At 43.0% G+C, this 11,648-nt stretch overlaps 1 protein-coding gene across 1 annotated transcript; it reads left to right on the forward strand.

Annotated features, from left to right (window-relative positions):
* The first annotated feature begins 959 nt into the window (after positions 1-959).
* kptn (kaptin (actin binding protein)) lies at positions 960-10,844 on the forward strand. The gene is made up of 12 exons (XM_079283561.1): positions 960-1,422; positions 2,855-2,937; positions 3,060-3,144; positions 3,964-4,018; positions 4,774-4,852; positions 6,363-6,436; positions 6,908-7,014; positions 8,285-8,389; positions 8,520-8,583; positions 8,717-8,852; positions 9,713-9,886; positions 10,482-10,844. Exons 1-12 carry the CDS (start codon positions 1,221-1,223, stop codon positions 10,644-10,646), a joined length of 1,329 nt encoding a protein of 442 aa, XP_079139687.1. The 5' UTR covers positions 960-1,220; the 3' UTR covers positions 10,647-10,844.
* Positions 10,845-11,648: the final 804 nt, after the last annotated feature.

Genomic DNA, 11,648 nt, shown 5'->3' on the forward strand with positions numbered 1-11,648 from the left:
CGTTCTCATCGTTCTGTATTCTGTAGGTGCTGCTGCACCAATTTGGAATATGCACAAAAAAGTACAAAAGTATTACCATAAAATATGAAGTACACAATATCACTGGCTTATGATTATTGGTGCATTAATATGTACATTACTTCAATGTTGCAGCTGGTAAATATGGGGCTTATTTTGTTGCTATGTATGCGGTAGGGTAGCTTGTGAATTTCACCAATGGATCAACAAAGCCCTATCTTTATCCACAATGATACGTCTTCCTTTATTTGTTGATTATTATTATTATTTATCAGTTGTAATCTGAATATAGAGGTTACTATGAATAAAAAGTATCAAATAAATGTAGTGGAGTAAAAAAGTGCAAGATGTCTCTCTGAATTGTGGAAGTATAACAGAAAATGGAAAACTCACCTTTGAAGACAAAAAAAAAGTCAGGATTGATCTGAGATGTAATACATACACAATACCAAAAGGTGGCAGGATAATGAATGTGATGCCTTGAGTCAGTCATCAATTTACAACATGAAGTAGAAACGCTGCCTTTCAGAGCCTAGAAACGGTCCGTAATAAGGCAACACAGACCAGAAGTCCCTAGTTAGCCGTTTCACTTTATGAATTCTGACTGTGTGAACTTAAAATTGAAAACCAAAATTCACTCTATAACCGGGTGGATGACATAATAAATCAAATGTAAAAAATAGCTGAATCAAACAGCAGGGAGATGTGTTTCTGTGACAGAATTAAGACACCTACAAGAAAAAATAAACAAAAATGCAGGAAGAACAGAAAACATTGACGTGATAAATGTGGAGATGCATTAGTCTATGCTGGACTTTTTCCCCCCAGGCAAACAGCCTTATTTTCCTCTTCCCTGGATCGTTTAGGAGCACGAAATGTGATATTTCCAATAATTTGAACGCTACCCCTTCCACCCCGGATGTTTTGCTTCATGACAACCGGAAGGATTGTTAAGGAATATCTCCAAGCCTTTGAATTTCTTTCATTAAAATACAATATCATGTATTATTACTGATAAACGAGCATTACATTAACAATTTTGTAGTGAGCGACTGTATTTTGAAAGGAAGGACCGGGAATTCCCTTTTCTCGTTGAAGCTAATTTAAATTGAAGGGGTTCATCAGCCACAAGAAACAAACATGAACAATCTTAATTCTTGACATTTCTGATACAATTCTGGAGTTGAGTCCCGTCCTGCAGGATGCTTCGAGAGACGTATCCCTTCGCGGAGGACAGTTTCAGCCGCTTCCCGTCGCAGAGTAACATCTACGGACTGTGTCAGGCCGGAGAGCAGGAGCTGTTAGCGGCCACTCTCAAAGGGAAGGTGGTGTGTTTCAGGTACCAGGAGCTGCAGCACAAGATCCGACCTGTGGCTAAGGAGGTTCAGTTCACCTACATCCCAGGTGCCACCACTCGATCCTAGTTATTAACACTTCCTCTCCACATTTCACATGGACTTATTGTGCTTTTTACTGCGTTCATCTGACAGCCACAGCTACTTTGCTGTTTAGTATTTTACATACAGAAATTCTGATGGGCTTTTATACTTTTTTTGTTGCAGTGTTATAGATTAAACTGCATAACAGTATGTTATATAGTTCAATACACCCCCCCCCCCCCCCCCCCCCCCTCAAGCCAACCATGTCAGTATTCAGTCATATAGTATATCATGGCATAACAGTGACAGGAGGCATTTCTCTATCGATTACTTTCATTTAAGATCATTTAAGTGCATGTTGTAAAACTATTTTGGTCCATTTCATCGTTTTCTATTTCTACGTTAACTTAAATAAAGGATCTGAATACTTCTTCCACCACTGCACATATATTGGCCTACATGAATGAATGAATGAAATGTATTCATGGAGCGCTTTTCACAGACATAACATCACAAAGTGCTTAACAGAGCAGGTCTAGGACATGGGTTTTTACTCAAACGCCAGCCTAAAAAGGTGGGTTTTGAGCTGGTTCTTAAAAGTATTCACAGTATCTGCGAGGCGTAGAGTTGTGGGCAGAGCATTCCACAGCCTCTTACATGGCAGACATACTCACTGTAACCATGTACAAATAAACACAAAAACTGGGTTGAAGAAAAAAGGTTGTAGCCATTGTACGACTATAACTAAAAGAAGCACAGCTAATGGATCAATTCAGCTGTTGTGTGATATAATATAATGAGCATAAGAACCAGGTCTGACCTGTTTATTTTGTGTACAAAAATCAGGTTATATCATCACATGAGCTGTAAAGCAACGTAAACCTCCAGATCAGACCATCCGTCAGACTGTTCATGTTCACTGTGCTTCCGCAGCAGTGGGGCTCCTTCCTCTGCTGCAGGGCGCACACGTGACGGCATGTTTCCATGTGTTTTTCCAGATGTGCTGAACAGTGACATCTCTACTCCTCCTCTCTAGTCCTAAACTGTGTAAACAATTGTATTCCACATGACATGATGAACAGTGAATGTAAAGCTCACAAATTCAAGGGTAGCCAATTTTTATTTTTTATAAAAAAGGATAACATTTTGGGCAAGACCTTAACTTTAGCTGTTTGCGTCTTCACAAATGCAGGATACCTTTATCCATTAGCTATTTTTTCAACAGCGATTTGTATTCTTCAATACAGTGTGAAACATAGCAAATTCAGATCAAATGTGTTTTCTGCCTCAAACAGCCTCAGGAAACCAACCGGCCATGGCGGCCCGATCAGTAATTGAAGATCAGATTTTCTTTTCCTGATGCAGTTTTTGTAACTAAGAATACTTTGATCCTGAAACTTGTGCTGCAGCTGAGTTGTCTTTGGTTCATGTTGGTTGATGCTGTGTTCTTTATCTAGTTGATGCAGAGATTGTATCGATCGACGCCTTCAACAAGTCTCCACCCAAAAGCGGCCTGGTGGTGGGCATCACATTCGTAAAGGTACGGTTTTTATATATATATCGATGTGTACGAGTCATAGCGTGTGCATAATTTGCTATGAGGCTTGTCGATACTTTGCTAAAATTCTAGAAGCATTGTTGATAACGACTGAACTCCTGCAGGACTCTGGAGACAAGGCCACGCCGTTCCTCAATATCTACTGCGACTACGAGCCCGGCTCAGAGTTCAACCTGGAGTCCATCGCACGTGAGTGCAGCAGTGTCCTGCATGGCATGCCATCTGATTCAATGTCAGACAGTTAGATATATATGAATATGCCTGTGAAATAAAAAAATATATGTAAAAATCTATTCATTTAGACATGAATAAGTAAATATTGTTCAATAAATAAATATTTTATTTTATTTATTTCAGTGGACTTGAGTTCCTAATGCCACATTTATTTGCCATCATTTTTTATTTTTTATTTGAAAAACTTCTATAAGAACATCATATACATACAGGTGCATACAGGACTTATTCATTCAACCCCTAAACATTCATGAGCAGTGGGCTGCTGTGAAACACTACAACATGTGGATAGGAGCTCTACTGCCGAGCTCCAGCCCCCCCCCCCTTTTTGTTGTTGTTGTTGTATTTTTATATTTAATATTCACATGAAAGGATTCAGACCAACGTAACTTGGCTGGGAGGAGACCAACGGCAGCTACAGAGACGGCCATTCAGTTAGCGGAGGTGCGCTAGCTAGCTGATAGCTGTGCTGATGTGTTGGTCCGAGTGGTCAGAGAACCACCAGCTGGAAATCAATGTGGCACTCGGTAGTCAAAGTCCGCTGCACTAAATAGAATGTAGTTATTTAACTCTATTGACTCATTTATATATTTCCAGCCTCATTTAGTTATCTCAGGATTGATATCACAGCCACATGTATTCATTTCACAGCCACATGTATTCATGTCTCAGTCATTTGCTGCTGATTGAAATGCATTTCCGTAGTCCTGAAGTGTACAGCGCTTACTCTGCCAGATGTTTCCCATGCTGACGTCAGTGCGTGTCTCTGAATAGAGAGCTGCCTGAATCTGGAGTTGCAGTTCACGCCGTTCCATCTCTACCACACAGAGTAAGTTCGCTGCTGCAGAGAGCCGTACACTATGAACCCCTAAATATGCAGAGGAATTTAGCCGTTCAGCTCGGGGGGGCTCATCCCGGCCTTTCAGTCTCACAAAGAGAGCTCCGGTTCACACCTCAGTTGGCATGGCAACTAACTACTGCTGCAGGCCGAACCAGCAAGGAGCAGCTCTCCTTCACAGCGCAGCAAAGGGAAGACGTCGTCACAAAGCAGCTCACACACTCTCCTACTGCAAGTATAGTGCATGTTCACAGTCCCATCAGTGCCCCACTGTGACGGAGTGTCACTGATAGATTTACTATTACATCTGTAGGACTTTGTGAGGATGAAATGTCTTTGTAGACTCAATGATATGAATCAAAGTAACTGTGTTTTCTTTCACACTTATTTCTACATCAGCAGCTCGTTGTAATTATTGATTATGCTCGATTTAAACAGCCAACAACATTTCCATTAACATATGTATTCACACTCGTATAAACATGCGGCGTTTCATATTTTATATACTATTAGTGCCTCAGTGAAACGGTGGACTTCTGTTGCTACAGTGAATTGATGTCACAGCAGGAATCAATCATTTTACCGTGTCTCATTTAATATGCGGCTCCAAATCATTGTTTATGGGTTTTAGTGTCGTCAGGGTCGTCACGTTGTCGGTCAGCAGCGTCTGTACGGCCAGTGTCTGACAGAGTAACATGACGGGTGCATCTGGAGGGGGAATGTCAGCGGCCTTTTCTCTCTGACAGGGTGCAGTGTGACGAAGGAGGCCAAGAGACGGTGTTCCTGCTCAGTGGACACGACCAGAGGATCCACCTGTACAAGGAGGTCAGATCGTGTGTGTGTGTGTGTGTGTGTAGGATAAGATTTTAATGAAAACATGAAAATGTAGATTAAATCTTTTCCTCATTTTATTTATGTAGAATTGTGTGCATGTAAATAATTGTGTGTTTATGTGAGTACACTGTGTGCACAATTATTCGGCAAGTTGTATTTTTAAGGATTCATTACAGTGCTCTCAGTCAATCCAAACTGTTTCCCTTCACCGTACATCTCCTGTTTAAAGGGCCCACAAGTTGTCAGTAGGGTTTAGGTGAGGAAGGGGGCCATGTCAGTGTCCTTTCATCTTGAAGGCCTTTGCTGGCCACGCAGTGGAGTACTTGGATGCATGCGATGGAGCATTGTCCTCATGGTCTTCTTTAAAGATGCCGACTTTTTCCTGGATCACTGCTTGAAGAAAGTGTCATCTGAAAACTGGCCGTAGGTTTGGGAGTTGATTTTGAGTCCATCTTCAACCCGAAAAGGTCCAACTAGCTGGTATTATTAAAGATGAGCTAGTTGGACCTTTTCAGGTTGAAGATGGACTCAAAATCAACTCCCACAGCTAACTAGTTGAACTTGTGGGCTTCTTAAACAGGAGATTCATGGTCCACCTCTCTGAACAGTGTGTGGGAGGCTGTGGTTGGTCGTCAACTGATCAAGAAAGTGACAGAATCCATGAATGGAGGCTTATTACTGTTATTGAAAAGAAGGGGGGACTATGTTGGGCACTGATTTATTTCATTTTTTTTGAAATGTCAGAAATGTTTATTTGTAAATTTTGAGTTTTTTGTTTATTATTCTCACTTTAACGGATCAAAATAAACAAATGAGATGGGATTATTAACAGTTTGGAGTGACTGGGAGCTCTGTCGTAGTACCGGTAGTTGTGCGCACAGTGTCTATGTTCTCATGTGTGAGTATTATTACTTCTTATTGTTTGACACCTCTCTAAAGTAGATAATGTAGTTCATTTGTATAACTCTTTTTATTGTATATTTGTTTTATCATTGCATTTTTTTTGCCCTTCAAATGTATTTGTCGAAGTATTTCTGAAAATGAAATAGTATTTGTCCTGTGGAGATGAGGAATGGAAATTGAAACAAAAAAATGGATAGAATATTATTATTTTGATATTTTGTTTTGTTATTTGTCAAGTAAATATATAAAAGACCACTACACTAGAGAGTAGAAAACACAAGAATCACTTGTCACAACATTCTGACTTTAACATGGAAGCCCTTCTGGTGCTTTCAGTCACATCACATGAACTTCTTCAATAGATGGATTCTGTAAATGTGGATGTTGATTGGCTTAGAAGTTGAGTTTCAAAGTTGGAAACAACATCAAGATTCATTGTTCTGTCAAAGAGACGACCCGTGTTCTAAAAGGGATGAAAGCAACAGGAAGGCTGTTTTTTCTCAGCAAAAGAGATGAAAGGAGATGGTAATGACTTTTGCATATCTGTAGGAGATGTTTCACTTTGATTCATTGTGCCTGATTCTCCTATTCCCAACAGAACGCCTCCCTCCACCAGTTTGAAGAGCAGCCAGTGGAGAGACTCTTCCCTGAACTACAACAACTGCCCAGCAAGTTAGTCCCTCTGTATCTGTAGTTACCAGCAGCGACGCTGGTGTTGTTTTCTGTCCGTGAGTCACCATGGCAATATGGGGTCCTGGAGACACCGACTAGGCACAGGTATTCTATCTGTCTGATTGTGTGACCACAATGACGTCACAACAACCGTGCAAGATGCAGGCACGGAACTTTATAGCAGTGTAGTGAAGATGACTCAAACACAGACGAGGTGAAAACAACACGAGCCTCGTTCTCACGGCTTGTGATAAAAGTATCAAAAGAGGACATCAGCAATATGACATCCAGCAGACAAAGAAAAGAGTACCGAGTTGAGATGATTCACAATGAGACAAAACACACAGAGAATGAAGACATCGCCAGCATTTGTGCTGCATAGATATGTGAACACATTTGCTGAGCTAAATGTATGTGAGATCCATGACCGTGTGTGTGTGTATTGGTTGTGTCTCCCCCCCCTCCACACAGTGTGCTGTGGTTGGACATGTTGAGTATCGCTGGCGGCCGGCGGCTCTCAGCGTTTGGCTGTCAGAATGGCTGCGTTGGACTGGCTCTGGTCAACCAGACAGGACCAGGTGAGGGAGACCAGACACAGTGTAATGGAGTTTCAGCTCTATCACATGACTTCTTCCCCCCCCCCCCCCCCCTTCCTTCCTTCCTTCGGGGGTGCTGAACACATCTGCGCCTTTTGCATTATTGCATTATTCATGAGGCCAGTGTGGGTGCTGCTTAAAGGCACTGCGATCCCGCGCAGGTGTTACTTATTGTGACTGATTCGACCTCTGTGGAGCTATGCTAGGAACTAAGTCGGGCCACTGGACTGCATCGCTTCAAGGTGTCCCACCATAACAGGGAGAGTTAGAGCCATGCCATTCAAGAGGAGGGCTGTTCCCACACTCATCTCATATCGCTCACACTGTCATCACAAGCAGCATCACTGGAAGAAATGTTCAGCCTCCTAGTTTCATTTCAATTAAGTTGGAGATATCAGGAGTTTCTGACAGCTACTATATCACCAACTTTGTGAAAAAGAACTAGAAAGGTGTCAACAAACCTGTGGCAAAATGGCTGTAAATCCTCCGTCGCTGTCAGTTACTGACTACAACCCTAAATGAACACAGAACACGCGTATGTGGTTTGACTTGTTGATGAACTGCTACAAATGCATTACGTAGCCAATTGATGCTATTTATACAATGTGACTACGAGGCTAGCAGTGGGGGCAACCATCTTGGAGGAATGGGTGAACAGTCCAAAGTCTGAATAATGAGAGGCTCTACCTCTCCACCCTCAGACAGGCTGGGCTATTGGTTAACCCCGTCGAGGCGGCCCCTTTCTTTCATTTGATTGGAGCCGGCGCAGGGTCACGTGGCATGCTAGCATGCTTGCAATACCAGGACCCTGGCAGCTATCAGAGTTCAGCCATCATTCATTTTATCATGAAAGTTATTATTTAAATGTATAACTGTCTCACAGTTGTACATTTTGTATCTGTGACTTGTGATGCATTGTAGGATTCCTAGAAGAAGCTAATGTACATGCTAAGAAAAGTGCACAGTAAATAGGGAGTGATTTGTCAAGGTGTGCCTGTGCTGTTGCATTGTGGGTGTGCAGGGACTTTTGAAATATGTAAATACAAAGCAAAGATATATATTTTTTTGATTTAAGTGTGGAAACTGGTCCTAAATTCCTTTTTTGGGGGGATTTTCGACATATATACCTTTTTTTTAATAAATTCCATCTTTGCTCTTTAATAAATGACTACGAGATGCAGTAATGCTGACCGTACTGTAGGACTAGGTGTGTTTTAAGGATGTACAATCTGTTTCTCTTTTTTTTCATCAGAGGTTTTGCAGAGCTGGCGCTTCCAGTTTGACAGTCCAATCTCTTCAGTGCTGCTGTTCCCTCTGAGCTGCCAAACTGAGCCCGACCAGCCCAGCGGAGAGAGAAGTATGTTACTCCTCTATTTTAGTTTCACGTCTACAGCATCCCCGTCTGTCTCTTCGACAATTTGCTCCTTTTTGGAGAGGCTGGTAGAAAATCAAGGATTTTGATGGTGTGTGTCTTTTGTTTTTCCCAGGTGTGGAAATGGAAAGCTACAATCTGCTGGTAACCAGTACAATAGAGATGGCAGTTGTCTACAGGTCAGAGTACTTTCTACAGATATCAGTGGAGCGATCGCTTGGTTTTGGGCATTTTCACTCAGCCATTATTTTGGTTGAGAAAATGTCACTGTGTTCAGATAAGTGTGTTATTTGTGTGTGTGTGTTTTCTCAGAGATGTCCAGGAGCGAGGCTTGTCTCACTCGGTGTGCCTCTCAGAGAGCGACCAGTGGGACGCAGTGCTCTGCGCTCTGGTCATTGACCTGGATTTTGACGGGCAGAAGGAGGTCCTGTTGGGAACATATGGGCAGGTCAGAGCTCTTTTTTACGAACAGACTTTATTAATAGTACTTTAACAGAACTAGCAGCGTTTACCTGAGGGGGAACTTCAGGGTGGGTGCTACGCCTCCATGACGACCATAAAGCTGGTCAAATTCCAGATTATTTTGTTGTCAATAAATCCCATGAAAAGATCAAAAGCAACAAGGCCTTAGTCCTTCCCCTTGAACTGTCCAGCTTCCCCAGCCTAACTGTGGCTCTCAGCTCCAACCACAGTAGGTGCAACTGAGGACATAAATCTTTTTAATAAAATAAATCTTTCAATCAATTTTTAGAAAGGCTCAGTAATTTCCTAAAACTGCTGGTCAATTACTCAAACGGGAGGAATCGGTGCATTTTGTCGGGGACTATTTCCAGCAGTGGATTAATACACATTTGGTGCTCTACTGAGTATTTGGGGCAGCAGCATGGTGTTTGTGGGATTGTGTTGAAATAAGACAGAGTGTGTGTGTTCATGCTGATGAAGTCAAATGTCAGCCAGTGCTACAGTGTTCATCAGTGATGAGTTTGTAATAGTTTGTGGACAACAATGGAGCTGTATGGCACAGAGGAAGAAGATCTATTAGGCTTTGGATACATACACAATATTTCTTTCAAAACATATATCATGTATGTGTTATTTGACCAATATTGTAGGCGCATCATTAACGCCTTACCCTCCCCCAATAGGACAGCATTACATTGATTATAACAATGACTGTCAAATGACGTATTCAGCAATTGAATATAATGAAACATGAGATCATTTAGTTTGTCATCATCTCATTCGTTTGACTGATTTATGTGGCGAGATCTCGGTGATGACGATGTCGCCGTTTTTTTGCCCGTGCAGGAACTTCTTTGTTACAAATTCCAGCCGGCAGAGAGAAGAAGTGACGGACAGTTTCAGCTGCAGTGGAGGCGGAGCTTCAAGAGTCCTCTGCTGTCCATCATCTACTTAGACTTGACCGGGGACGGTTTGAGAGAGCTGGCTGTGCTCACGCTGAAGGGGCTGCATATCTTACAGGTATGTAGCAGTGAGCTGTGTTCCATCAGGGCCGGTGCTCTCTGCTCTTCCCCCTGCTGTTGTTCTGCACATCACCATGATAGATAGATCATCTGCGTACTAAGTCAAACACAACAGCACGCTCTCGACTGGAGAACAAGATGTTATTTCTAATGGCGAAGTGACTTGAAGCATCAAGTAGTTGCTGACCTCTACTGGCCACCAGAGGGAATTGCAGCAGGATTGATAGAATGATTTGTGCTGGTTTTGTCTCCTCTGAGGAAGTAGTTGAACTGATGCAACACTAATGAAGACATGATGACCAAATACTCAAATAAAATGCTTTTTTTCAGTGAAAGTGTGATGCAGCGTTATTCTCCATCACTGAGCAGGTGAAGTTGGCATTAATAACGACGTAAACAATAAAAATCTCCAGCGTTTTCAGCTTACTCACCCTCACATGTCAGCTAAACACAGGCCCAGACGTTACTTAAGCAAAGCTTCAGCGGCGATATTCCTCCTGTGCAAATTAATTCAACAGACTTTCCTCAAATCTGTCTCGGCGTAACGTGTACCTCCCCTCATGTTGTGTTGTTTCCTTCCCTCCTCGTTTCAGCACTCTCTCACCAGCACCGCCGATTTGGTCCTCAAGCGGCTCGCCCTCAGGGTGTCTGCACTCACGGCCGGCCCTGAGCCGGAGTCGGCCAAAGAGCAGGACGCCGAGGAGAAAGATGCTCCTGCTGAGAAAGAGGAGTGTGCAGCTCCGACGCCATCATCTTAAGGAAAACAGTGTTTTCAACATGTGAGTCCTGATGGATCAGACTGAAGTGTTGCCACATTTACCGGTGGAACAGGAAGGATTTTCTCAGTATTCATCAACGGTTCCATTGACAGACGCTAACATCACATTAGCCACCCACAAACAGTCACACTCTGCTCTGTGGTCAAAACAGGGATGTGCTGGAGAGTGTTTGGTCTTTTCCAGATAATAAATCACATTTGGGTCTGTACACTCTCACTGTTCTTGTTGTTTGTCGAGTCTTTATTTACTGTGCATAATCATGAAGTTGTTCAATTTTGAGGGTCAGAAAAAGTAAAAAGACGAACCAACAAAAGCAATGCAGGAAACATTTACAGAGTTAAACGATGAAACAAACATTATTTGAGTGAAGCAGTGGCTTCGGTCAACAGTTGCTCCACATGGATGTTATTGGCCTCGCCTTTCGGCCGGTCAGTGGCACTGTGGTCCTCTCTGGAGCTCTCAAACTATATTCCTCCCCAAATGCACTACAAAGGCAACAATAACAACAGCTGCACTTATCACACAGAGGACTCCACAGGAGCATGACGCGGGGATGACTTAGAGAAAGCGTGTTCCACCACCTCGCCTCTGCGAAGCTGTTGCACTTGTTTTAATGGCCGGTCGCCCCTCGAGACTCTGTTTTTGTGCGTCTTTATTTTTCCAAGGCGCGGGGTTGTGTTGTGCGCGTCAACAATGAGGACCACGCTGACGGAGCGACGGTGAGCGCAGTTGTACTCATTGGGATCTTTTATATTTAGCCCGGTGAAGAGCGACGAGCTGAAAGAGGAGACCACGATCCCGGTGTTGCCTGACATTTTGATCCCTTTGAGACCGCTCCGAGCACCCCCCCCCCCCCCCCCCCCCCAAAAAAAAAACTTGTCGTTCGTATCGCGATGCGCGTTTGAGGGCGCCGTGTGTGTGAGGGGGGAGGAATAGCGCACATTTATCCACAGCTCCGGTGGAGGGAACATAACAAAAAAG

This window comes from Melanostigma gelatinosum, assembly GCF_949748355.1.
Source record: "Melanostigma gelatinosum genome assembly, chromosome: 14".
Taxonomy (NCBI): Eukaryota; Metazoa; Chordata; class Actinopteri; order Perciformes; family Zoarcidae; genus Melanostigma; species Melanostigma gelatinosum.

What these genes read in the sequence shown, in the direction of transcription:
- kptn (XM_079283561.1), top strand. Translation starts at nt 1,221, where the DNA reads ATGCTTCGAGAGACGTATCCCTTCGCGGAGGACAGTTTCAGCCGCTTC. An exon ending in TCAGTTCACCTACATCCCAG is followed by an intron (nt 1,423 to 2,854) that starts GTGCCACCACTC and finishes TTCTTTATCTAG; the next exon opens with TTGATGCAGAGATTGTATCG. An exon ending in CAACCTGGAGTCCATCGCAC is followed by an intron (nt 3,145 to 3,963) that starts GTGAGTGCAGCA and finishes GTCTCTGAATAG; the next exon opens with AGAGCTGCCTGAATCTGGAG.